The following is a 26,824-nucleotide window of genomic DNA, read 5'->3' on the forward strand; positions in this document are numbered from 1 at the left end:
CCAGTTGGTGTCAGAACTGGCTATTGGTGTGGAAAAAAAGCCACATGACCATGGCATGGAGAGAGTGCCACATTCTGTGTCCTCTGGTAGTTAATAACGACCTCAGATCAGGGAAGAGAAAGGGCAAAGTGCTGAGAGCCATCCTCCCAAATCCAGGAAAAGAGCCATGATCTTCCAAGGAAGCTCTGATTAAGTTCCTGAAACCCTGTGAGATGGGGGTGCCTGGGCGGCTCAGTCAGTTAGGCATCCGACTGTGGCTCAGGTCATGGTCTCATGGTTCGTGGGTTCGAGCCCTGCGTTGGGCTCTGTGCTAACAGCTCAGAGCCTGGAGCCTGCTTCGGATTCTGTGTGTCTCTCTCTCTGCCCCTCCCCTGCTGTCTGTCTGTCTCTCTCTCTCTCTCTCTCAAAAACCAATAAATATTAAGAGAAACAGAATAAAACCCTGAGGTGGGACACCCGTTCGCGGTGGGGAGCCCGCCACGACCTGCGAGTCCAGCAGCTGCTTCTCTCGGGGCACATAACCTGGGTGATGACTCGGGCTTTCTGGAAGAGCAGCTTGTGTAATCAGTAGCTGGGCACAGCTTACCCCGTGACCTGGGAGCTTGGCATCAGCTGAGCGCGCTCTGAGGGTCAGGCGGAGGCGGCCTCCCATGGCCATGCGGACACGGGGCAGCTTCCCTGGGGTGCCCACATGCCTCCGAGGAGCACATTTCTGCCCCTGGGGCTCATCACACAGGTCTCTCTGGCCCCCTGCCCCCTCCTTCCCTCCTTGGGTCTCTTCCAAAGACCTCATCCTCATTTTCAGGCCTGGCACAACTCAGGTGTCCCCGCCTCTCACCCTCTCCCTCCCCCAAGCAGAATTAATTTTCCCTTCCTTAGGCCCCAGGGCATCTTCCAAAATTCATCACAGTTGCGGCCTTTTGCCTTGAGATACAATCTGCCTCTGTGAGTTTGGGCAAATGTATGCTTGTTAGATAGGTACAGTCATATCATCGCCACCGTGGGCATGACTGAGGACAGAACGGCCCCTCCCTTTACCCCCCCCCCCCCCCCCCCCCCCCCCCCCCCCCACGCCGTGATCTCTCCCCCGCGTTTTCCCTTCGCAAGAAGCTCATGCGGATAGAATCTCAAAGGACGCGGCAGCTTCCGTCTGGCTGTTTTCGCACAGCAGAAAGCACCTGCTGTTATGTGTCCTCGGCCCGGCCCTTTTCATCACTCAGTACCCATCGCTTTTTATCGTGTCTCCACATGGAGCTCTTCTGCTGTGTCCAGATATCTGGGTACTTTCCTGTCCGTCTGCTAGGTGCACAGCCGAGCTTCTCCAGGGCTAGACCGTGCCTTGCGCGCCTCTGTGTCCCCAGTCTGCGCTTAGGAAGAACTGGACGGCATGGTGTCGGGGCAGCTGTGTGTTGACAGTGAGGACCCTGGACACGCTCTACCTCTCCAGAAGGGTCAGAGGACCCGCCCAGGCATCAGGCCCCTGTGGAAGCCTGACCAAGCCTGGGCTCTGTGCCCCCCCCCTCCCATGGGGCATAGGGCCCCTGCTGAGCCACCCCAGGATGGGCAGGCTGGCTTCTGGAAAACTGCTCCTACCCCTAGTTTGGTGTCTGTGGTGGGTGGGGGGTATCACTTCTTAGGGGGCTTTGGAGGGCTGTCTGTGGACCCCCTGCGGGGGCTCCATGTCAGGGATCGCTGGGAGTGTGGTATTGGTGTGTGCCTGTCTCATTCCTCCCAGGCCAGAGAAGCCCTCTTCCGGCCTTGTTTGCTCAAGTCCCAGCTGTGCCGGCTTGTTGGTTAAAAATAGGCATAGGCCTATCCGCCCAGTGACAGGCCCTTCTTGCTGGAATGCTTATGTAAATATCTGGAGGAACTTGAAACCTGGGACTGTTTCTATCCTGGAGTCGTATTGTCTGGACTCTTGGAGCGGGAAGGGGAACAGGCTGTGGGAGAGTGAGGGCCAGCACGTGTGAGAAACACCCCGGGCGGCGCCACATTATTTGGGAGATGCTCGAGTGCAGGGTGGTTCCTGGAGGCCAGTGGAAGGGGAAGGCCATGTGCAGTAGTGATGATGGCCGGGCTATAAATCCACAGGGTTTGAATCAGACTGACCAGGGCCCAGACCACGATTCCACTCCCTGCTGGCCCATGGCCTTAGGCAAGTTATGTGGCATCTCGAACTGGGGTTCTCTATCCCACCATGACGATTGTGAGATTAAAAGGATCAGGCGTGTAAAGCTCCTGTCAGGACCCAGCACACAGTAGGCCCTCATTCAGTGGTGGCTGCTCCTCTGGCTACCTTGAGTCTTGCCGTCAGCTTTTGCCAGCAAGCATTGCTCAATCTTGTGTTGGATAGCTAAGAATTGGAGACGCCCAAATCTTTATTTTTTTGTTTTTAATGTTTCTTAATTTTTGAGAGAGAGAGAGGGAGAGAGGCAGAGAGAGAGGGAGGCACACAACCCAAGCAAGCTCCAGGCTCTGAGCTGTCAGCACAGAGCCTGATGCGAGTTTCAAACTTACAGACTGCGAGATCATGACCTGAGCTGAAGTAGGACGTTTAACCGACAGAGCCACGCAGGTGCCCCTAGAGATGTCCATTTCTCATGTCTCTTCTGTAGAAGGGACACTAGAGTATCCCAGTGCTTGTCCACATTCCTCTCCAGGGCCACTCGTGTGTCCCCACCTCTGCTGGTCTTCAGCCACTACCGTGTCCTTAGATCACTTTTGCAGCTGCCCCAGCAGGGCTGTAACTCAGGACTCACCAGCTGCGAGAGGACTGTAACGGAGCTTAAAATAGAGACGTGTCCCTTGCCTGGACGGAGGGCTGCGCCCCCCCCTCCCCCCCGCTCCCCCGATGCAGGCCAGATGGTGTCTACACAGCCGAGCTGAGCCGGATTCTGGACAGCTGGAGCTGCTGAGCCCCTGTGAGCGAGCTGCTTCCCCTGTAAGGCAAGCCTGGCTTTCTTTGGTCTGAAGGCCCAAGGGTCCTCAGCCTCTGGCCTCCATCACCACCTGGCCAGACGTTACCGACCCTCAGGGGCAGCCAGAGGGCCGAAGACGAGAGAAGCTCAGAAGCACTGAATCATTCTGTTTGCTTGAACCTGTTGCTTTTGAAGCCCCCCGCAGGCCATTGTGTCTGAATAGAGAAGTGTGTCACAAGCCAGCCAGAGAACGCCCACCGAGTGAGGCCCAAGCCGAAAGGTCAAGCCCTTCCCGTTGAGGGAAGACACCCAGATGGGGCGACTTTGTGCCTGGAGCAGCCCCCCTCTCGTCCTGTCTTCATGTTGTGTCTGTCGCTGATCCCTCCACGGCCTCCCTCTCCCTCTCCAGGTGCCACCATGGAGTCTGACCTCTGCTGACCAGACCCGGGCAGGAGGTACACGGCCGAGAGAGGCGGCCTGCAGTCAGTCGCCATGGCCTCCGCCACCGCGGAGAGCCAGCTACAGAGAATCATCCGTGATCTGCAAGGTGCGGTGGGGCTGGGAGGCATGTCAGGCTTGGAGGTGGGATAGCCGGGCTGTGCTTGTACCCCACCCCCATCCTTGTCCCAGGGCGGTGGAGGGGGGGGGGGCGGGGGCCGGAGCCCTGGGACCCATCATATGGAGGTGTTTGGGGCTTGGGCGTCCACCCTGTGTCAGGCAGGGGCGGCCGGGCCAGGCCTCTTCCTGGGTCCTGGGAAGCCAGTTTGTAAACTGAATCCGATACCCTCATCTGGCCCTGGTCTGCACTCAGTTCGTGTGGCTGTGAGTGTGGTCAGGCCCCCCGGGCAGTCCTTGGTGGAATCTTGGGCCTCCCCAGGCCATGACGGAGTTGGCCCATTTGTGGAGGCCGTGTTCTCGCCGCTTCTGAGCAGGGTGGCCAGACACCCGTCTTTCCTGTTTTGCCGTCCTGCCCAGTCCTGGCGGGTGGACAGCCTGTGTCCTGTGACGCACTTGTAGTTCTGGGCCCGTGACCACCTCGACTCCCCGGAGCTCAGCGTCTGGACGAGACTCGTAACTACGAGTTACTGCAGAAGGGCCGGGCCGGGGACGGTGCTGCGACTCGGGGCAGGAGCGGACTGCTCGCTCTCCCAGGCCGCAGAGCCTAGGGCCCGAGCTCACCCTTTTGGCTGACATACCGCCTGGGTCAGAACCTCGGCCAGCGTCCTGCCCACCTGAGGCCACCGGGGCTGGTCTCTAAGCCTCCTTGGAGCTCCCGCACCTGTGCTGCAACACGGTCTGAAGCCGCCCACTTCTTCCGTGTCGCAGAGATCAGGGTGACACTGTCCTGACAGGCTGCAGGCCCGGGTTCGCACCTGCTCAGGACCCTTCCCTGCACCTGCGGTGACTGTCTCGGCGGCACACAAGGGTCCAGCATCCAGCACGGGAGCAATACCTCCCCAGCTGGGGGGTCTTTGGACAGTGCACAGCCTTCGTGCCTGCGCAGGGCAGCCCGCTCGTCTTCCTGACCGCACCGACGAGGGCTTTGGGGTCAGCTCCTGGCTCTGCCCTTTAACTCCGGAAGATGTGGGACGAGCCCCGTAGCCTTTCCGAGGCCCCGTCGCTTCCCTTGTGCATGAGGTCAGCTAGATGGTGACACCCACTCCTCAAGACCGTTGGCAGACGCACATGTGTAATTCACATAAAACTAAGACTATCCCTGAGTAATGCACTTGGGTTATCAGAGATTAGAGCTGAGAACTTCATATTTCATACCCAAGCCTCCTCCTTTCAAAATTTCAGGAGTTCCGAGATCAGGTTGAGAGCGTTAACCCAGCCTGAGTGGTGGAGGAGGGGAAAGGCTATGTCTCCCCCAGGCCCTGGCCCCCCCGACTCTCAATGCCAGCCACTGCACACACTTCAAGGGGGTGCCACCAGATGGCGTCACTTGTACGAATCGGTCCCAAGAGCCTGTTGTTGCCATTCGCTGACCTCTGCCCTAGGGGTCAGTATCGATTACACATTAGCAGCTCGGTCAGCATCAAGGCCAGGCAGGTGTGCTTTCCAGCCAAGGTGCTGAGAGCAGGGGCTGGGGCTCCTCTTGCTTCCGAGCTGTCAGAGAGAAAGGGCACTTTGTCCAGGGCGCTCCAGCTGCCTCAGCGGGGGGCACCTTGCCCAGTGTCTGCACCAGACGCAGCTTCTCACGGTCTCTCTGTCCCACAGCAGAGGCCATGAGGGAGAGCCGAGGCGGTTTTCCTTCTTTTGTGCACGGGAGGTCAGTTCTCTCAGAAGCATGGAGGTGGGTTCCGGAGTCAGAGGCCCGTGAGAAAACCCGGGGTCTCATTCCAGCGCGGCTCTTGCCTGCCCGGGGTCTTTGGCGAGTGCTCTACCTGCCCAGGGATTCCTCACCTGCCAGCAGGGATGATGATGGCAGCCTTCATCAGTCTTTTTTTTTCATTTTTACAAAAATGTTCATTTATTGGTGGGAGGGAAGAACACAAATGGGGGAGGGGCAGAGAGCAAGGGAGAGAGAGAATCCCAAGCAGGCTCCACGCTGTCAGCGCAGAGCCAGACGTGGGGCTTGATCTCACGGACCGTGAGGTGAGATCACAACCCAAACCAAAATCAGGAGTTGGACGCTTCACCGAATGAGCCACCCAGGCACACTGTCTGCCTTCATCATTCTTAAGTTTGTGTTTGTTTTTATTTTTTCACATTTTAACAGTTCGGAAACTGGGATCATTTTAAGACCAGTTGTGTGTTGGGTTTGTTGAAACAAAACACTCCCCACCCCTTGGTGCTGTATTCAATGGGAAGGCCGTGCAAAGGCCTGGCCCCAGAGGGGCCCTCAGCTCACAGAAGCAGGTGTTGTTATCATTCTTGGGATTGTTCTCATTGCTCCTGTTTGCATGTTCTGGGGCTTCTCCTGTATGAGCAGTAGGGTTATGGTGAAGAACAGCAAGGAAGATGGCCGGAATGAAGGGCAAAGCTTTCTGGAAGTCCCTAGTAGGGGCCTACTGAGTGACCCGTGCACACAGCAGACATTTGCTGCATGCATATTATGAGGCCTACGTGGTGAGCCCACAGGGGTGACCAAGAAGTGTGCTCTGTTAGGGAGCTACTCTAAAATACCCACCTGGGAGCTCTCAGGCCCTGAACGCCTTCAGATTCGGCATTACATCCATCCAGCGATCTGTACCGCTTTATGTTTCCAAGGTGCTCTCCCATCCTTGACCACGTGCTTCTCGCACTTCCTGGGTTCTTCTCTTTCTCTCTCTGAGGTCAGTTATGTGTTCCTATGTCTTGTCTTAAAGATGCCGTGACGGAACTAAGCAAAGAATTCAAGGAGGCAGGCGAGCCTATCACGGATGACAGCACCAGCTTACACAAGTTTTCTTACAAACTCGAGTATCTCCTTCAAGTAAGTGCCTCCCGCACCGTGTTGGTTTCTGCTCCGTTCTCTCATTTCTCTCTTGGGTGACTCATCAGCGTTCAGGATGTGGGTCAGACAGCTCCGTGGGGCCAGCGGGCCCTGCAGGGGAAACTGGAGGTTCGTGTGGTCCCTGGTGAGAGTGTGGGCCCCCCAAGCGCGAGCCTCTGGAGACTCAGAATGTTGCCCCTCAGGATAATTGTGGGAATCAGGAACATTCTTTAGAGATTGAGGTCCCCTTAAGGCCGGTCACGAGGTCACCGGATAGCAGGGATCACTTCAGGGCAGTCCCAGCCCCCTTTGAGAGTCTGGTTGAAAGCTGTGGGGTCTGTCCCCAGGCACATGGGCACAGGTGACCACACCCAGTCACGCCCTAAGCATGGTCCTGAAGCTGCTGTTTTAGGGGCTTGCTGCTCAAAGCATGGCCCACACACCAGCAGCGCGGCGTCCCTGGGGGCAGGTTAGAAATGTGTTCCCAGTTCCACCCTGACCTGCTGAATCGGGATCTCTGAGGTCAGCCCACAAAGTTTTGTTTGAACTTGCTCACAGCGTAATGCTTCTTTCTGCTTGATTCAAGAAACACAGGTCTACAGGGACGCCTGGGTGGCTTAGTCAGTTAAGCGTCCGACTTCAGCCCAGGTCGAGATCTCATAGTTTGTGAGTTCGAGCCCCGCATCGGGCTTTGTGCTGACAGCTTGGAGCCTGGAGTCTGCTTTGGGTTCTATGTCTCCCTCTCTTTGCCCCTTACCCTCCCACTCCAAGCTCTGTCTCTCTCTCTCAAAAATAAAGGAAACATTAAAAGAAAATTAAAACAAACAAACAAACACAGATGTAGAGAACTCTGCAGATGTGGAAAACCACAAGCAATCACAGGAGGCAGGAAGGAAATGGACTGAAATGTTAACAAAGTTATCTGAGGGAGAGGGTATTGGGCATTACGGGGTTTGCTTTTTTTTCTTTTTTAGTTTTATCCAGATTGTCTAATGATTTATGTATCTTTCTTCCATAGCCAGAAAAAATATACAACAAAATGTTATGTTATAGAAAGACACATCTTTATCATCCCAAACACCCTAAGTTTGCAATGTCACATCCCAGCAGAGCCTGTGTAAAGAATGAGAGGCTTCTGGGGGACTTTACCTTTCGCGTGCCTTTCCAGCTGGTTCTGGTTCACTGTGGGAAATGATTTATGGACCTTTTTTGTTTTCAGTTCGGTTTTAGTATTGGATTTGAAATGACTCATAGCTGGCACTAGTTTGAACTTACTACACGCCTATTAAAACAGTGTTGGAACTTGAGTAACTGGGGTAAGATATCACCAAGTCATCCCCTGACGTCAGGACCAAGTTGACCTTCACGTTGCCCTCAAGGCTTTGTATTTTCATAGTTCTTCATCCTGTGTTCATAAGCCCCCTCAGTGGTCTTCCAGCCAACACTGTGCACAGAGGGGTCATCGTTTTGGGGGGTTGTTATTCCCGAATCTCACTAGTTGAGCCTTGAGCCGGCTACCTGACCTCTCCTAGCCTCAGTTTCCTCCATCTGTAAATTGGGGGTTAAAACACCCTCCTTTGCCAATGAAGGGCCTTGCTTGGCACCAGGTCACTGAGAAGCTGTTGCTGTTCTTGATCATTCAAATGGTGGCCTGAACAGTGGCGTGTCGCCCTCTCCCTCTGTCCCTGCCCCCACGTAGTTCGACCAGAAGGAGAAAGCTACCCTTCTGGGCAACAAGAAGGATTACTGGGACTACTTCTGCGCCTGCCTGGCCAAGCTGAAAGGAGCCAGTGACGGGATTCGCTTCGTCAAGTCCATCCCGGAGGTAAGCGGAGTAGCTGAGGAGCCCGCGGCCTCCACTGCCCCCGCCTCAGGGCTCTCGCCTGGACCTCTCTGCACACAGCACCCTGAGGACGTGGGGGTGCGCGGCCAGTAAAGAAGTAAGGACATCGGAGCCCGGGGGTGGCTCGGTCCTGACTCCGTTCCCTAGACCGCGAGTGCGCTGCTGGCTTGGAGGCTGTTCGCAGTGCCGCCGGGGGCTGGGGGGGGGGGGGGCGCAGCACGGGACGCCTCCGCCTTTTAAAAAGCATTAGTTGCAGGTGCCTCGTTAGCGCAGTAGGTAGCGCGTCAGTCTCATAAAAAACATTAGTTGCTTAGATAAAATTCGTAGAGTCTACTAGGTGCTTTCTCTACAGTTTGCCCAGGCCCCTTGTTTTTGTAATGAAGAGAGTGATGTGAGGCCTCAGGAGACACTTCTTAAAATGCTGGTCATGCTAAGCAGCTTCCCACACCCAGTTTTGAGTCCCTCGAGAGCACAAAGCCGGGGCTTTGCTGTCTTAGAAAACTCTGGAACAACACATTGTCCCTCTCTCCTCTCTCTCCCTCTTTCTCCCTCCCCCTCTCTCCTGTCTCTCCCTCCTCCCCTCTCTCTCCCTCCATCCCTCTCTCCCTCACCCTCTCTCCGTCTCCCTCCCTCTATCCCTCCTTCTCTCCATTTCGCCTCCTCTCTTCTCTCTCTCTCCCCCTCTCTTCTGTCTCCCCCTCTCCTCTCTCTCCCTCCCCCTCTGTCCCTCCCCCTCTCTTCATCCCTCTCTCTGTCCCTACATCTCCCTCTTTCTCTTTCCTCTCTTTTCCCCCTCTCTCCCTCCTCCCTCTCTCCTCCCTTTGTCTCTCCCTCACTGTCTCTTCCCCTGTCTCTCTCCCTCCCCTCTCTCCTCTGTCTCTCCCTCCCCCTCTCTCATCAGCCTAGTCCCTCTGGGAGTAAAGAACTTTGCAGATTCGGGAGGAACTAAACCCCTAGATTCGGGGTGGGAGGCCCGAAGGTTTCTACGTTTCATCGTCCTTTCCGGTACCTCGTCAGCACAGTTCAGGTCCCGCCAAAGCCCGCAGCTGTGCCCCCGGCGCACCGCCCGCCAAGGCCACCTACCAACCGGAGCCTGAGGGGCTCCTTCCTACAGAGAATGACAGTGTTAGACACTCTGACAGTGAGGGTCGAGCGTTTTCCACCCTCTGACCTCTGAGAGTGTGAGGAGGGACCTTGGCTGTGAGGCGTTTGTTCCTTGGATGTCCATCATGTCTGTGCGGGCCACGGTCTTATGAGACCTTGCCGGCAGGACGTCGGGCCCCTGGCATGCAGCATTATAACGCATCACACACCCAGACAGAGGTCTCGTGGCCTCCTCTCCAAAGTCTGGACGAAGTTCTCCGTGTCGCTACCCGGTCTTCCCCCCTCAGACCACCGAGACCTTGGACTTTGCGGCTTCAGACAACTGCAGTCCAGAAATAAGTTCAGCTTAGTCCTCTTGGCCCAGGGTCGCAGGTGCTGAGATCTACTGCTTGCAGAGCACACAGACCTTTTGGTAATCGGGGCCAGGAAAACTGACTTCTCAGCCGGAAAGCATTCCCTGCCCGTACAGGCATTGTTGGTTTCCTGGAGACCGCGTAGACTCTGCTCCCCGCAAGCTGTTGAAGACTCCGTGCTCCAGGGCATCTTTGCCTGGGGCTCCTGGGCATGGCACCGGCCATAGGGCCGCTGGGCGTCCTGGGTAGCTGTTCTGATGGGGCCACAGGGCCGCTGGGCACTCGGGGTAGCTGTTCTGATGGGGCCACAGGGCCGCTGGGCACTCGGGGTAGCTGTTCTGATCAAGTGTTATCCAAAGCTGACATGCCAGCAGGTAAAAGTTAATGGATAAGGAGCCTGGCTGGTCCCCTCGGGTTGGCAATCAGCCTTTTAGACTAAAACAGTACAAGGCTGCAATCCGCCACTTGCAGGGGATCAGAATAAGCTCAGCCTGCCTGCATATCTTTGACCAAGACGCACAGGTGGGACTGGCGGCATGGTGGCCTGGCGGGAAAGAGTCTGCTCTGGTGTCCCTTGCGGACTTGGTGCCCTCTCCTGCTGTGCTAGAGCTTCTTGATATAGTGTGGGTAAGTTGGGACTAGACGCTAAGCAGGTAAGGAGTTAGGTAAGGAGCGGGAACCCATGATCTTAGAACATTAAAAAGGAAGAAAGCTGTGCAGTATTTTCACTCACAGTACAAAGGATGTTGCAAGATACCTCTTAAAACAAATCACTCCATATATATACATAACATATAAAATCAATTTGGGGGCACCTGAGTGGCTCAGTCGGTTAACCATCTAACTTTGGCTCAGGTCACGACCTCATGGTTCGTGGGTTCACACCCGCATCAGGTTCTGTGCTGACAGCCAGAGCCTGGAGCCTGCTTCAGATTCTGTGTCTTCCTGTCTCTCTGCCCCTCTCCCACTCGCATTCTGTCTCTCTCTCTCTCTCTCTCTCTCTCTCAAAATAAATACACATTTAAAAACAATTTTTTAATTAAAAAAAAAGTTTGATTAATAGGGCTGATTAAAAACATAGCCTCAAATATTTGCCGCTGAAAAGGTCCCCATGTTCTGAATACTGTTCCAGTGACCATTTTGCTAATAAGGACGAGTCTGCACCTTAGAAGCTCACAGACATGGGCTGTCATGTGAGGTCGATGTCTGTGTGACCAGCACCCTTTGGTCGGCTGGGTATCACCACCGACCACTCCCCTCGCCCTCCCTCACCTGCGGAAACAGTGTGTGGACAGGGGGCTGTCCTCACCCCTCTGCCCTGGGCGTCCGTCAGGACTAGCCGTCTGCAGACACGCTGCAGTAGCTTTTGTGAAGCCAGCGTGTGAGCGGCTGCCACCTGTCTTCGCCAAGCGTATCCCACACTCACGGCGTGCCCGCCCCCGGCACTTCACACCTTTTTATTTTTGAAGGCTCCTTCGTGTTGTGGTATCATTTCCTTGAGTCAGCAATCCGAAAACACACAGCTCCGAGCTGAGGGGTGCTGTGTACCGGAATGTTCACATCACTGATAAAAAAGGCAGTACTTGAGGCTGCACCACAGATTTCCTGTCTCACTCGGTGCCAAGATTGGTTTCTTGATAGCGCAGAGCGTCAGGACCATCTTTTGGTTGGAACGGGGCTGCCCCTGTCCCCTGCCACCAGGTGAAGCGTCTCTAACCTCTGAAAGGGGTGAGGAGGGTGGGGGGTCTCTACTTACCCCGTTCAGACTCCCCAGCCTGACAGCAGGTACTCTCAGCGGCTGGAGAGGCTCTGAATTCCTTCCCGCTCACCTGGAGCTTCTCTGGGGCCTGAAACGCGGGAGTGACTCCTGTTTGCGGCAGAGTCTCTGCCCGGCACGCCCCCTTGCCTCCCAACACGCTTCCAGAAACCTCTTGAGAAGCCACGCTCTGGCACCGTGGGGCAAGGGTTCAAAGGCAGGCCCACCCCTGGACCCTCCCATGTCCTCAGACTTCCTGAAACACAGCCACACGCTTATTTTTGTTTCCGCAGGGTGACCTGGCGCCCAGAGGCAGCCCAGCTCTCTCTTACCCCCCAGGTACCCCGACTACATGCCGTGAGCTGGCCTGTCTCCAATCCGGCCAGGAAAGCGTTGACATGTCCCTGTCTTACTGAGGGTTTCATGAGAAGCCCGAGCAGGCGTTCTACATCCATCCGAACTTCTTAAGAGTCCCTGTTACGCACCCCTGCCTTTCTCCTCCTCTCTCTTGCCCTCCCACGGGGGCTCCAGCCTCCTGGCCTCCTGGCCTCTTCCCCTCACCTCTTCTCCCAGCACCTCAAACTAAGCCCGATGCGAGCTTAAATCACACCGTGTCCCATCTGACTCTCAACCCAGAGCTCCGCACAGAGCCGGGGAGGGAGAATGCCGCTGTGTCCTGAAACCGATGTCCCACGGCCTCTTGTGAACACGCCTTCCTTGACGTGCTCACCAGAGTCTACGGATTCATCTCTGATGGAGGACGGCAAGATGTCTGCCTACTTCCGGCCTCACATCTCTGTGCTCTCCTTGTTTCCAGCTCCGGACGTCTCTGGGGAGAGGAAGGGCGTTTATTCGCTATTCCCTGGTGCACCAGCGGCTGGCAGACACCTTACAGCAGTGCTTCATGAACACCAAAGTGACCAGGTAAATGCACCACAGGGGCGGGGTCGGCGCATGAGCCGAGGTCCCCTTGTTCGGAGCCATGAGCCCGCGGTAGGTGCGCCCGCTGTGTGGCACCCCAGCGCTCCTGCCCGTCCGCCAGCAGCACCGCCTGGTCCCAGGCCAGGACATGAAGCTCAAAGAGGCCAAGTGCCCTTCAATAGGCTCTGCCGATGCCGAGCCCTCATGCAGGAGCTTGCATCCCGATCTCTGAGCTCGCAAGGCCACGGAGTTCTCCCCCGTGGGCGGCATGTCCTGGGGCTGGCCCTAGTGAATGGATGGGCCAGCAGGCTGCAGCCTTGGCCTCTCGACAGAACCAGCTTTGGGATTTTTACCACCCCCAAGCCTGGGGCCTCACCTGAGACCCCGAGTCGACACCTGCTGGGTGTGTCTGGGCTCCCTGGACATTGTGGTGGGCGGCCAGGTTGAGAGCCTAGGTTGTCCATGGGGTCAGCCTCTGTGGGCCTAGTGCTAAAGCCTGGGCAGGGGGAGGAGGTGCGGGGTGGGGGGACTGAGCGTGTAAACGGGGTGTGGAAAGAGGAGCCACAGAGCCAGCGCCCATCAGCAGAACCTGCCGATTTCCCAGCAGCATCTTCCAGCTCCGCCTCCCCCCTCCCTAGGGAGTGTTCTTCCAGTCAATCAAAAAAATCACTTGTGGATTAAAAGAAAAGGTTGGGGGAAAATACCATGTTTCATTTGTCATTTTTAAGGTTGATTTGCATAAAGATGTATTTCTCGTGCCTATGACGGGCTTTGTGAATTCACAGGCGTTGAGAATCTTCTCACCTTTGGTTTGAAGGTTATTTTGTGCTAGGTGTTCAGTAGGAGCTGTCACAAGCAACTTGACTTCCAGTGTGTCCCATTTCACAGATGTCTTTACACTCATCAGTGTGGCCTTTTAATTAATTTATTTATTTTAAATTTTTTGATGTTTATTTATTTGTTTTGAGAGCAGTAGATGGAGAGCACAAGCGGGGGAGGGGCAGAAAGAAGGAGAGACAGACTCCCAAGCAGGCTCTGCACCGTCAGCGCAGAGCCTGATGCAGGGCCCGAACTCACAAACTGCAAGATCATGCCCTGAGCCGAGATCAAGAGTCAGCTGCTGAGCCCACCGAGCTACCCAGGCAGCCCTCAGTGTGGCCTTTCTAAAATTCTTCTTGCTCCACCGAAAGTGAAACAACCAGCACCTCCAAGTGCAGATATTTTGTTTCTTGACTTTAAAATTTGTGCCTGGACAGAATTGAGCTGTGACCTTCCATCCTGTCGTTGAGTTCTCTAGAAGCAATTCAAGAAGAGGTTGTGTTTCAGAAAGGAAGAGTTCTAGCCCACAACTGTCCCTTTCCCAGCAAATAAATGAGATTTAAGTTTTCTCATACCCTTTTTGGGAAAATACGTAGGGTGTAAATAAGAAATGAATACGCTTCTAGTTCATTCCAGCAATTTTCTTGAAGAGCAAGCTTCTTTGAAAGAAAATCAAATTGGTGTGTGTGTGTGTGTGTGTGTGTGTGTGTGTGTGTGTGTGTGTGTCTGAATTAAACTCATTAGTGACCTGAGTTAGAATTTGTTAAGGCAGAGCCACATCAGCCTCCGTGTTTACTGAATTGCTGTTACTCTTGCACTGAGTCCCTTTCTGTGCTTCCCTGCAGTGACTGGTACTACGCACGAAGCCCCTTTCTGAAACCAAAGCTGAGCTCCGACATCGTGGGCCAGCTCTACGAGCTGACTGAGGTTCAGTTTGACCTGGCATCCAGGGGCTACGACCTGGACGCTGCCTGGCCCACGTTTGCCAGGTAACTTTGAAGAATCGCTTGGTTGCAAAGACAGTGGACAGAGACGTGTTTGAGGTCCTCAGGGTTGCCCCCAGGCTCCTGCAAGCAGTTGGCTCAATAAATTACATAAAGCTTGGGCAGCGCCCAGATGCTGATGGTGTTACAGACTTTGTGACTCACGATACCAGCTGAAGGCTCCAGCCTGAAACTCTCCTCCTCAGCTGGGCGGTAAATGAGTCAGTGGAGATGCATATGCAGAACCCAAGGTTTCTGAAGTGTGTTAAGGGGCTTGGGGGTGGCCTGCGGCGGGGCCAGGGGGCTTTTTCCTGCTTGTGTTCTTGCTGGTGTGCAGGCTGCGGCAATGGGAGGTGCAGCTTACCTGCGCAAGGCTTCCTTGCAAAGCTGCAGGAGTCACACTTCTTACCAGTGTGGCTGGTGCTCTGCACCCCTCCAGGGGGGAAGCTGGGAGGACACAGGCTCAGACAGTAGGGGACCTGCCCAGGGTGCCAAGGTGCCGGACTCATGTTCACCTCCTGTCTGGCATTCTTTGTTTTGCATTCGGTTGATACAGATTTTTTTTTTAAATGTCAATTTTTATATTTTATGTTAGGGGATATTTTCTACGTAGAGACAAGTACTGGACATGATGATGCCCATGGGCCAACCTCCGAGGTCAAACAGCTAGCATTTTGCCGTGTTTGTTGCACATGTCCTTTTTAAAACTTTTTAAGTCATTTCATAATTACCGGCAGAGTTGCCCCCAAAATGCCACAGAGCATTCATCTGGCCATTGCCTTGATTTCTCCAATTACCAGTATTTTACCACAACTGTTTTTATCACTTTCTCTTTATCAGTACATGTTGGTCTGTTTCTTAGGCCATTTGAGAGTAAGTTACAGACTCGATTCCCCTCTATTCCTAAGTCCTTGTGGTATATTTCCTAAAGTCAAGGACACTCTCTTTTGCATAACCTCAGTGTAGTTATTAAGATTGGGGAATTAGCATTGATAACAATGCTACTGATTTATAGGCCTTATCCAGATTTTAGGAATTATCCCAATAACGTCTTTTATATTCCAAGAGCCAGCCCAGAAACACATGCTGCAGGTAATGCCAGGTCTCTCTGATCTTCTTGAACTTGGAACAGTTTCCCTGTCTTTGTCTTTGATAGTGTAGACATTTTGGAAAAGCACAGGCCAGTTACTTTGTAAAATGTTCCTTCATTTGCGTTTGCCTCGCCTTTCCTCATTGTGGGTTCAGGGTACGTATTCCTGGCGGGAATACCCAAGTATTGGGTCCTTCTCAGCACATCATGTCTGGAGACACGCGATGTTGATTTGTTTCATTACCAGGGTGGTTAACCATGACTATTAGGTCATCTGGTATTTACCAGATCTCTTTAAAGTTACCGTATCTCCCTTTATAATCAGTGAGTCTCTTTTTTTCTCTTTACTTTTTTTAATGTTTATTTTTGAGAGAGAGAATGAGAGAGAGAGAGAGAGAGAGAGAATGAGTGGGCAAGAGGCAGAGAGAGAGAGGGAGACACAGAATTGGAAGCAGGCTCCAGGCTCCAACCTGTCAGCCCAGAGTCCGGCGCAGGGCTCGAACTCGCAAACCGTGAGATCATGACCTGAACTGAAGTCAGATGCTTAACTGACTGAGCCACCCAGGCGCCCCAAGTAATCAGCATGTTTCTTGTGGGACAGTAGTTTACGATGAGGCTGTTACTCCATTTTTTTTCTAACTTTGCCACCTCTTCATTTTAGCATCCATTGGTAATTCTTGCCTGAGCACACTATGACAGGCACCAAAGATTTAAGAAAAATTTAAAACAAAAATTGGGAAATAATACGTTCATTTAGTTCTTTCTTGGTAATGGGTAGAGATGCCTTATGTTTAAACTGAGTAGCGAGTCCGTCTGCTGCAGACCCATGTAAATCTGCCCTTTGGGAGAAGCTGATGGGTTTTGCCTTTACACTTTATCTGGGAGGGCCCTGCCTTGTGACAGCCAAGCCCTCCCCTGTGTGTGTGTGTGTGTGTGTGTGTGTGTGTGTGTGCGTGTGCATGTGTGCGCGTGCACATGTGTGTATTTCCTGTTCTCACCCGGGTTATCTGTTCCACGGTCCCATAGGAGGACGCTGGCCCCTGGCTCTTCTGCTTTCCTGTGGAGACCCCCCAGCCGAAGCTCCAGCATGAGCAGCTTGGTCAGCACCTACCTGCAGGTAATGCCAGAAAGGCTGGGGGACACCCCACCACCACCACTGCATCAGCCAGCGTGTGTCCTTGCCGCTTGCTGTATGCGGGGCCATGTTCTCTGACACCTTTTGTTCCAGCCCGAGCAATATAAACCCTTAGTTATACCCTCTGCTTCCTACGGCCCAGGTTTTTATAATTTTTTTAATGTATTTTATTTATTTCTAAGAGAGAGAGAGAGAGACAGCGTGAGCAGGGGAGGGTCAGAGAGAGAGGGAGACGCAGAATCTGAAACAGGCTCCAGGCTTTGGGCTAGCTGTCAGCACAGAGCCTGACGCGAGGCTCGAACCCATGAATTGTGAGATCATGACCTGAGCTGAAGTTGGATGTTTAACCAACTGAGCCACCCAGGCACCCCCAGATTTTTATAAACCCAAGAGAATTTAGGCCTTTTAGAGATTAGATTTAGTTAGATGCTTTAAAGTATTTTATTTTTTAAAAAATATTTATTTTTGGAAGAGCGTGAGCAGGCGGGGTGACACAGAGGGAGACACAGAATCCAAAGCAGGCTCCAGGCAGCTCCGAGCTATCAGCACAGAGCCCGACGCGGGGCTCGAACCCACGAACCACGAGATCATGACCTGAGCCAAAGTTGGATGTTTAACCAGCTGAGCCACCCAAGGTGTCTCGAAGCTTTTAAAGTATTTTAAAGGAAGTACTCTGGCAGCAGACTCAAATGCTGACTGTCCCCTACGAGTAGTGTGACTGTGGGCAGACCACTCCCCCTCTTGAAACCTCAGCGCTCTCATCCAGAAAATGGGGGTCATAAAAGCCATCGTAGCTCTTGAGGTGATATTGCAGACTGAGTGACAGAGTGCACGCACAGCGCGTCCGGGCTTGACATAGACCCGGGATGCTCAGGCAGTGTTCGTGGGTGGGGTTAGTTTTGCTAACAGTGTCAGAAAGTGAATGTATCATAGCTGCATGTAGTTCTATAGGAAAGAGCAATGCAGTTAATCACAACAAAATAAAAACAAAACGTAAAAACAGGACAAGCATTCAGAGTGGAGAATAAACAGAGCTTTAACCCTATTTTGTGGCTGAGTCACAACAGGAGTTGTGGGTCTGTGCAGGGGTGAACAGTAGTTTCAGTGTCACTTCGTGAATCTAAGCGCTGGTGTCTACTGTGCTTCCGGAGCTACGGGGGACTGGATGGGACATGGGGTTCCGAGGCCCCGGGTGGAGCTCGGGCATGTGGCATTGTGTCTTTAGGATGTGCCATCACCTCCTGCGGCTGATGCTCCCAGCAAAGCGCTTCTAGCCCTTCCGCTAGCTCGGTAGACACGGTTTACGTCCTGTGATTGCTGTGTTTTGGCTTCTGTTCTCATTAAACTCGAAAGCTGTTCCCAGGACATGCCGAAGCCACTTGTGTTTTCTTTCCCCTCCCCAGACTCAGGAGACGGCCTCCAGCTTTGACCTGAACAGCCCCTTGAACAACGAGGCTCTGGAGGGCTTCGACGAGATGCGCCTGGAGCTGGACCAGCTGGAGGTGCGGGAGAAGCAGCTGCAGGAGCAGCTGCACCAGCTGGACCGAGAGAACCAGGAGCTGCGCGCGGCTGTCAGCCTGCAGGGAGAGCAGCTGCAGACGGAGAGGGAGCGGGGCCGCGCTGCGGCCGAGGACAACGCCCGCCTCGCTCGCCTGACGGCCGAGCTCCAGAAGCAGTGGGAGGCGGCCCAGGCCACGCGGGACGCCGTGGAGGAGCTCCACCAGTGCGTGCGGGCGCTGGAGCTGGGGGCCGCGGAGAAGCAGGAGGACTACCGCGCGGCCCTGCGGCGGCTGGAGTCCATGCTGCGGCCCCTGGCCCGGGAGCTCGAGGCCGCACAGGACTCGACGGACCCGCATTTAGCCAAAGTCCTGGACCAGCCGGGCGTGGCGGGGCCGAAGGCAGATCCGGCACAGGACGCTCAGGGGCAGCGGGAGCCCCTCCCCGGGGACTCGGCCCTGGGGACCCAGGAGCTGGCGGAGAAGCTGCAGGCGCTGGAGACCGAGCGTGCGGAGGCCCAGGAGCTCGGCAGGCAGCAGTGCGCCCGGCTGGAGCGGCTGGCCGAGGAGCTGCGGCTGAAGGAGGAGGCCCGGGCCGGCCTGGAGCGCCAGCTGGCCGAGGTGGCCCCGCTCCGGGAGGCGCTGTCCGGGAAGGGGCAGGAGGCAGCCCAGCTGCGGCGACAGCTGCATGAGTCCCTGGCCCATCTGAGTTCCGTGGAGGAGGAGCTGGCGGAGGTGAGGCAGGAGGAGCGGCGGCTGCGGCAGGAGAAGGAGCTGCAGCAGCAGGAGGCCCGGGCGCTGGCCCGGCAGCTGCAGGCCCTGGAGGCCCAGCGGGCGCAGCTGGACCAGCACGTGCGCGACCTGGAGGAGCAGAAGCAGCAGCTCGCCCTCGACAGGGACCGCCTGAGCCAGAAAGTGGGGGAGCTGGAGCGGCTGGCTGGGCAGCCGGCCCCCAGGAGGCCCGAGGAGGGCGCGAGCAGCCCCCGGGAGGACCAGGCAGGTGAGCCCGAGATGCCAGGGAGCCGCGGGGAGGAGAAGCCCCAGCAGGCCAACAGGGAGCTTGAGCAGGAGCTGCAGAAAGTGCTGGAGCGCAACCAGCTCCTCGAGGGCAAGCTGCAGGCCCTGCAGGCCGACTACGAGGCGCTGCAGCGGCGGGAGGCAGCCATCCGGGGCTCCCTGGCCTCCCTGGAGTCTGAGCAGGCCAGCATCCGGCACATGGGAGACCAGATGGAGGCGAGCCTGCTGGCCGTGCGGAAGGCCAAGGAGACCCTGAGGGCCCGTGTGGCGGAGAAGGAGGCCGAGTGCCAGCAGCTACAGGAGGCGGTGGGGCAGTGCCGGCAGCGAGCAGAGGCCCAGGAGAAGGAGCTCAAGGCCCTTGAGAGCCAATGCCGCCGGCAGACCCAGCTGATCGAGACCCTGACCGCAGAGAAAGGCCAGCAGGGCATCCGCCCACTTGAAGGCGCAGCACCGCAGGAGCTGGGGACCCAGCCGGCCCCAGGTCAGGCCCAGCAGGGGGAGGCCGGGGCGCCCGACCTTCAGGCCAAGCTGCAGGCAGCCCTGGGGGACCGGGACAAGGTGCAGGGCCGGCTGAGCGAGGCTGAGGCCGCTCTGAGGGAGCACAAGGCCCTTGTGCAGCAGCTGCAGGAGCAGAACGAAGCCCTCCTGAGGGCCCAGGGTCGGGAGCCGGCGCGGGGCTCGGGGCATGAAGCGGCACCGCGGGAGGACAGGGCCGCGGAGGTGCAGGCCGAGGCAGAGCACGGCTCCCAGAAAGCCCCGCCGGGACAGGCGGAGGCACGGGAGCAGCCGCCCGGGGCCGGCGCAGGCCCAGCCCAGCTCGAGGAGAAGAGGCCGGCGGAGGAGGCCCTGGCCCGCGCTGTCCAGGAGCTGCGGGACGCCAGAGAGGCGGCCTCAAGGGAGCGGGAGCGTCTGGAGCACCAAGTGGCCGGGCTGCAGCGCGACAAGGACAGCTTGCAGGAGAGGCTGAAGGTGGCCGAGGAGGCAGCCCACTCCCTACCCGGCCTGCAGGCCCAGCTGGCCCAGGCGGAGCAGCGGGCCCAGAGCCTCCAGGAGGCCGCGCACGAGGAGCTCAGCGCTCTCAAGTTCCAGCTGAGCACTGAAATCATGGAGCACCAGAGCAGCCTGAAGGTAGTCCCAGCCTCGACCCCCGACCCTGCGGCGGGATCCGATGGGTCCATGAGAGGACAGGCCTGTCTGCAGCCACGTGGCACGTGACGGCCCAAGACTGTACCAGGCGGCCAGGTAGACCTGGCTAGGTCACAGCGTCTGCCCCCGCTCCTCTGCCCCAGGAGTGCTTTAGGGGCGCCCATCCAAAGCAATACCCTAGCCCGGAAGTCTAAACTCAGGATGGTTGCAGACAGGTTTGGCTCATAAAGATTGGCTTCTTAAAACTAGCAGCCAGCATTTAAAAGGCAAGATGTTTACAAATGCAGTTTGGGGGCTTCCTGTGAAATCTCAAAAGATCTCCGGGATGGTGCCCTCATTGCCACCTGGCAGCGGTCACCAGGAGCTGGGTGATGGCTGCCCCTCTTTAAGGGACACGTGCACCCTCTGGTGTTTTCCTTACACTTGTTTAGGTCCTTGCCCAGCCCCTCTGGGCCTGTGAGTTTGAGACCCTTGCCCTAGCCTCTAGAACCTACCGCAGGTACCAGCACTTCCCACCTGCGAAGCCTGTCGTCCGGTGCCATCCCGACGGTAGGCGCTGTGGTAGGAAACTGGCTCCGTTAGTTTATCACAAGGCCCTTGGGATAGACAGTGGTTCCTATGTGCCCAGGTACTGCACAGAGACAAAGGGTTAGGTGCTGCGACCCAGAGCTTCTCACCTGCTGTTCGCACTGAGGTCTGTGCTCACTGCCGGACGCCACTCTTAGCTTTTCTACAGATGTGCCTCCCGCACCGTGTCACCCATCCTGTGCTTCTCCGTGTAGCTCGTGGGGCACTTTTCTCCTCGCAGAAATTAAACCCTAAGTTTGAGAACCAAACTCAGTTTCTTAGTAAGCTTGAAAGGATGTTGTCACCAACAGAGCCCAAAGGTTATTGAGTTTGGCGCAAAAGAGAGAGGTAGCTTGTTTTCACCCACTCGGGGGAATGGGGGTGGGGGGGTCTCTCATTGTCAGGACCCCACTTTTATGACCCGTCTCTCATCATCTCCAGACTGCCAGTGAGGAGTGCGGGAGCCTCAGGGCCCAGCTTGAGGAGCGAGGCCGGCAGCTGCAGGCCGCCGAGGAGGCTGTGGCGAGGCTGAAGGTAGGCCCCGGGGAGTGTGCTGACCAGGGAAGCCTGGGGCGCCCACCTTCCCCCGGCCGTCCCCACCCCCGGTGTGTGGGCCTGTCGGGGCACGGCCCGGCTTGCTTCCCGCTGGACCCATCAGGAGGGCCGCCTGTAAGGCTTCCAGTTCCCAGGCCAGAGCTCCCATCCCTTCACCACTGTAGACATCCTGAGGGGGCACCTCCTGAGCACCCGGCTGGGGCGGCCACATGTGTTTCCTGCCAGCCGTACGGGAAGGAAACAGGTTGTCCTCAGCCATCTCTGCAGGCGTCTCTTGAGTCGGTGGTGCTGAAATCACCGTCTTCGGGGAGCCCCGCCCTCAGCTGCCCCTCCAAGATTCGGATTCCCGCAGCCCCCCCCCTCCCCCCCAAGCTCCACACCCTGTGGCAATGAATACTCAGAGGCTAGAATTACTAACAGAGGTGTGTCACCAACACAGAACAAAGGTTCTTGGACTCTTGACCTTAAAACCCCCTCCAGCCAGATGGGGCCGAGAGCCCACCAGGTCCCTTTGGCGGCCTGCTGCACGGGCTCCCGTCGGCTAAGCGTCTTCTCCTCGATGTCCTATGCAGGCTGCCCAGGCAGAGCTGGGGGAGAAGCTGAGCTGCAGCAGCAAGCATCTTGCAGAGTGCCAGGCCGCCCTGCGGAAGAAGGACGAGGAGGAGGCGGCCCTGCATGAGAGCCTGGACAGGTTAGTTCATGGTCCCCGAGGTGGGGGCTTTGGGGAGGCGGGGGGTGCGCCTGGTGCAGTCACGTAGAAACACAGCTGCTCGCGTTGGGTTAAAGATCTTTTCCAAGCCACAGACTCTGAAGGGGCTTTGCCAGAAGCATGTGGCGGAGGGCCAGCAGCCGGCCTCACATGCCCTGCAGACAACGGCAGAGCCTTTCTCCCGGGGCCTTTTTCTGACCTCCGGCAGATGCTTTGAGAGAACGGACAGGACATAAAAGCTGGGACATGATAACGGTAACGCTAACAGCAAACACTTAAGTACTGCCCCAGATGGGGCAGGCACCCTTTAAACACTGTGCATCTGTTTGTCCCTTTTTTTTTTTTTAAATGTTTTATTTATTTCTAGGAGGGAGAGAGAGAGAGACAGTGTGAGCAGGGGAGGGTCAGAGAGAGAGGGAGTCACAGACTGAAACAGGCTCCAGGCTCTGAGCTGGCTGTCAACACAGAGCCCGACGTGGGGCTCGAACCCACGAACCGTGAGATCATGACCTAAGCGAAAGTCAGACGCTTAACCGACTAAGCCACCCAGGCGCCCCTACATTATGATATTCTTAATGTGAAAAAATGACAATCATTTAACGTCTTTCCTATTTCTCCATCACAAATCTGCTCTAACAATAAAGTAATAAATAATTCTATAACATCTGTATGTTCAATTAGAACATGTATTATGACCTATATGTACATGTAGTACCATCTCATTTTGAAACCATTAACACANTGACCTAAGCGAAAGTCGGACGCTTAACCGACTAAGCCACCCAGGCGCCCCTCTGTTTGTCCCTTTTATCCTTCCAACAATCCTTTGAGAATGGAGTGATGTCTTATCCCCATTTTATAGACTAGGAAAGTGAGGCTCAGGGGAGTTCAGTCACTTTTCCAGTGTCAGACAGCACATCGGTGAAGGTGGTAGGAGCGCGAGTCAGACCGTTTGGCTCCAGAGTCTGTTTCCTTGACAACCACACGCAAAAGTCCTCAGACAGATGGCTCTGTATCTGGTCTCGTGTTAGGGTACTAGTGTGTGTGTGCGCGCGTGTGTGTTTACCCGCTACCAATGTGACTTGAGCTCTTTCTCTTTCCCATTGTGACATGAGAGGCTGCGGGCTGGGGGGCGGGGGAGCCTCCCGGCACCTGCCAAAGGTGAGCCAGTGTGCCCGGCCCCAGGCCGGCACAACTTGCTGCAGATGCCATGCTGTGTGTGTGTCTGCACGTGGTGCTGTCCCCCTCCATCGTGACTGTTCTAACCTCGGAGGGTGGCCGCCCTGAGCCTCCTCACCTTCGGGGGGTGGGGACACCATTTGATGATGAGGCCGAGCCAGCCCTGCCTGGGTGCTGGACCCAGTTACCTGTGTGCCCCCAGCAAAGACCGGTGCCCCGGCTTGTCCCCAGGCTCGGCCTTCTCTGCCCGTCCCTTGTCGCCTCCCACTGCCCGGCTTCTAGGACGGGCCCAGGCCCATCGCGGGATCTAGGGCACGTTGGGCGTTCAGTAAATCGGACGTGCCGTTCTTCTGTCTGACTCCTCCAGGGTTCAGACCCTGCAGGGCTCTGGCTGCCCAGTCGTGTTCACGTGACAATAAAAATAGTAAGAACCCCCTAAGCTGGTGGCATTTACAGAAAACACTGCTGGAACAGTGCTTATGTGTAAGATCGCAGAGCAGTTGTTTCAGCTGCTCCGTGTTGCATAATCCATCGGCCCAGGATTGGAGTTTAATTTATTCAGTATGTGCGTATGTGTGCGCACCCATGGGGTCCTCTCCGTGGACAGTATCTGGTAAACCACTTCCCGACAGCTTTAGACTGGGCTCGGGAAGGCTGGATCCAATAAAGATTAATTAGTCTGTGCAGGGCCCTCTGTTTCGTGGCGCCTCTGTGAACACCTTGCCGGGCCTCGGGGTGCAGAACCTCCCTGGGAAACTGCTGCCCTCGGGGCCACGTGAGCTGCAGGCGGGCGGAGGCAGGACAACCGAGCTTCAGCTCAATGGGGACAAGGGAACAGAGCTCCTGAGGCCTCCAGGTCATCAGGTCAGCGCCTGGCGGTACACGTCAAGCACCCGCCGTGTGCCTGGCACCCACCTTGCACACAGAGCCCCGAAGACACCTGGGAGAAGGTCCTCATCCGCGTGCTCACCTCCAGGGAGCTACCCCTGTGTGATTATGTTCTCCTCTTGCAAACCCCAGCCCCAACCCGTGAACACCCATGGAACTTCTCTTATAACCTCCGCCCGGCCTGAAAACCAGACGGTGTGGAGTTAACTCGCCTGCGGTGCTCCCAGCCGCCGGAGGTCACCAGCCCTCCCAGAAGGCCCATTATATTTGTTGCAGGGGCTGGTGTGGGAAGAGTCTGGGTGTGCCAGGGGGGGTTTGAAGGCCAGGGGGTTGCATAACCTGCCAGTTGGTAGTGCCAAGGGGCGCCCCCGCTGTGAGGGGAAGAGGCTCAGAGGATAGCTGGGGCCCTCGTTACAGGCCTGAATTACATCCCCAGAGGCCTGGGGGAAGCTGGAAGTAGGTTCTGGTTTCTGCAGTAAACTCCCCACCCCTCCACCAGGACCCAGAAGGAACTTGAAAAAGCCACGACAAAAATCCAGGAGTATTACAATAGACTCTGCCAGGAGGTGACGAGCCGGGAGAAGAACGACCAGAAGATGCTCGCGGACCTGGACGACCTGAATAGAACCAAGCAGTACCTGGAGGAGCGGCTGATCGAGCTGCTCAGGTGAGAGCCGGGGTGAGCAGCTGCCTGCCCCTACCCCTTCCCCCCTACCTGAGCTGGGTTTCTCTTTAAAAAAGTGTAGCTGTTCTTGAAAGGCCTGTCCACGGGAAAGGGGCCCATGTCCGCTTGTGCTGTGTTCTGAAGCCTCCCACACGGACAGGGTCTGCTCAGGCCCTCGGCAGCTGCGTGCGAGTGGATCTCACCATTCCCACCAGCGCGCAGCTCAGTTTGTTTTCATACTGCCGAGGAAGCGTTTGTCACAACTCTGTGTGCATAGCCACAGGAGGGGCAGTGATGTCTCCTTCCTGTAGGAATCTCTCCATCCCCTCATCCGTCTTTCACGAGCCCTTTTCCCCTTCTCCTCCATCCCACCTCCCCCAGCGCCAGGCCTCCCAAACTCCCGCACCTGCAGGTCGCAGACGGCCATCGTCAGTGTGTGAGCAGGGCCCGGCCGGGTGGGCCCTCGCGACCCAGAGGACACGCGTGCTCCGATCCTGCTGCGGGGTGCCGCGCGGGCGTCGGGCCCAGCCTGCCAGATGGCCTCACCTCTGAGGAGAAGGGGCAAGTCTGGACTTTCACGTAAAATTGGCCTGACTTTTCAAGGTGGAAAGCCGTGCAAAAAATTTTTTTAACTTTTTTAAAATGTTTTTTTATTTTATTTAAGGTTGTTTATTTGTTGAGAGACAGAGAGGGAGAGACAGCACAAGCTGGGGAGGGGCAGAGAGAGAGGGGGAGAGAGAGAATCTCAAACAGGCTCCACACTATCAGCACAGAGCCCAACACGGGGCTCGATCCATGAACCGTGAGATCATGATTTGAGCCGAAATCAAGAGTCGGACGCTCAACCAGCTGGGCCACCCAGGCGCCCCTAAAATCTTAACTTTTTCATATGGAAGTTTGCAAGTATACAAAAACAGGCCGGCCTGGGAGACCCCAGGCACCTGCCACCCACATCAGCGTCTGTCACCTGGTGGCCAGGCTCACTTCGTCCAAGTCCCACCATGTCCCTCACCACCCCAGGCTGTTTTGATGCAAATTCCGGGTATATTGCTTCATCTCCAGACATTTCAGTACGTGCTTCTCTTAAGATAAGGACTCTCCGTTTCATGCCGCCACAGTGTCATCACTGTGCTTAACTGTGCTTCCCAGTGTCACTGAGCATCTAGTCAGTTTCAGATTTTTCCTACTGCCTTACATTTTTTTCTCATGAGGACCTAGGTTAAGGTCCAGACATTGGACGGTGGCATGTTAGGTCTCCCTACTTAGTCTGTGATTTGTCCACCGTCTCTCCAACATTTTTTTTTCTCCACAATTTACTTTTGAGGAAGCTAGGTCATTCACCTGGTCGAGGTTCCCGCCGCCTGGATTTTGCCAATTGCATCTTCACGGCGTCATGTCACATGCTGTCCCGATCTTCGTTATTTCCTGTAAATGGTTAGCCAAATGAGCACTGTGACGCTCAGCCCCAACTGCACATTACAGTCCCTGGGGGACGTATTAAACTGACACCCGGTCCAGTCCTCCCCAGTCCAGCCGAACTGGAATTTCTGGGAGTGGGGCCCAGGCATCGGTGAGCTAGAATGGAGAACCACTGCTCTACCGGAGGCTCGCTCAGACCCAGATTCAAAATTTTCTCAAGAAGCTTCAGAGCGTTAGTTAATAGTTTGAGTCTTTCCTTCAAGAGCCTCCATAAGATCCGATTAGCCCATTCCTTGCGATGTTAGCAACCGCGGATGAAGCACTGCCTGAGCCTGCCAGTTCATTTGGGGCTGCAAAATGGGGACGCCAAATTACAACTGCCTGGGAAGTGTAGAACCTCTGCCCACATGTCAGCAGCTTGTGGATACGGTGCCCAGGGCGTTTATGACCTCTGAGCTCACACATCTTCCCGAGGCATGTGATGGAACAGCCCCACGTTCCAGGATATGGGTCCCTGGCCTCCTGCGGACAGAAGGGATGGGCTGTGGACCCGCAGGGAGGGCGATGCCAGTCCGCGGCATGAGTCTTCCTGCTTCCGGACAACCTGACGCTCCCTGAAGAGCCAGTCAGTCCCATGTCCTGGCTTTTATATTTAAGGGGAGAGTCTGTGGATTTGGAGCCCAGCTCGTCACTTTCTCACAGGACCTCGGTGGCTCTGGTGTTACTCTTTGGGGCTGAGGCGCTGCTCGGGCTGCCTTCACCTTAGGATGGTGGCTGGGGCTCCATCTAGGAAAGAACGAAACCTTCCCAGGTCAGAAGGCGTGGTCACAGCAACCCGGAAGCC

At 55.9% G+C, this 26,824-nt stretch overlaps 1 protein-coding gene across 1 annotated transcript in view; it reads left to right on the top strand.

Annotated features, from left to right (window-relative positions):
- Positions 1-26,824, top strand: part of FYCO1 (FYVE and coiled-coil domain autophagy adaptor 1) — a 71,041-nt gene that overhangs the window by 6,892 nt on the left and 37,325 nt on the right. The window contains exons 2-11 of the mRNA XM_039228053.1: positions 3,328-3,465; positions 6,230-6,336; positions 8,036-8,161; positions 12,210-12,316; positions 13,978-14,121; positions 16,232-16,322; positions 17,744-19,981; positions 21,008-21,100; positions 21,694-21,812; positions 24,397-24,564. Of these exons, the coding sequence (XP_039083984.1) occupies positions 3,411-3,465; positions 6,230-6,336; positions 8,036-8,161; positions 12,210-12,316; positions 13,978-14,121; positions 16,232-16,322; positions 17,744-19,981; positions 21,008-21,100; positions 21,694-21,812; positions 24,397-24,564 (3,248 nt within the window). The 5' untranslated portion in view covers positions 3,328-3,410. The remainder of the gene's footprint in view (positions 1-3,327; positions 3,466-6,229; positions 6,337-8,035; positions 8,162-12,209; positions 12,317-13,977; positions 14,122-16,231; positions 16,323-17,743; positions 19,982-21,007; positions 21,101-21,693; positions 21,813-24,396; positions 24,565-26,824) is intronic.

Source organism: Hyaena hyaena, unplaced genomic scaffold (genome assembly GCF_003009895.1).
Source record: "Hyaena hyaena isolate Hyena2069 unplaced genomic scaffold, ASM300989v1 scaffold_30, whole genome shotgun sequence".
Lineage (NCBI taxonomy): Eukaryota > Metazoa > Chordata > Mammalia > Carnivora > Hyaenidae > Hyaena > Hyaena hyaena.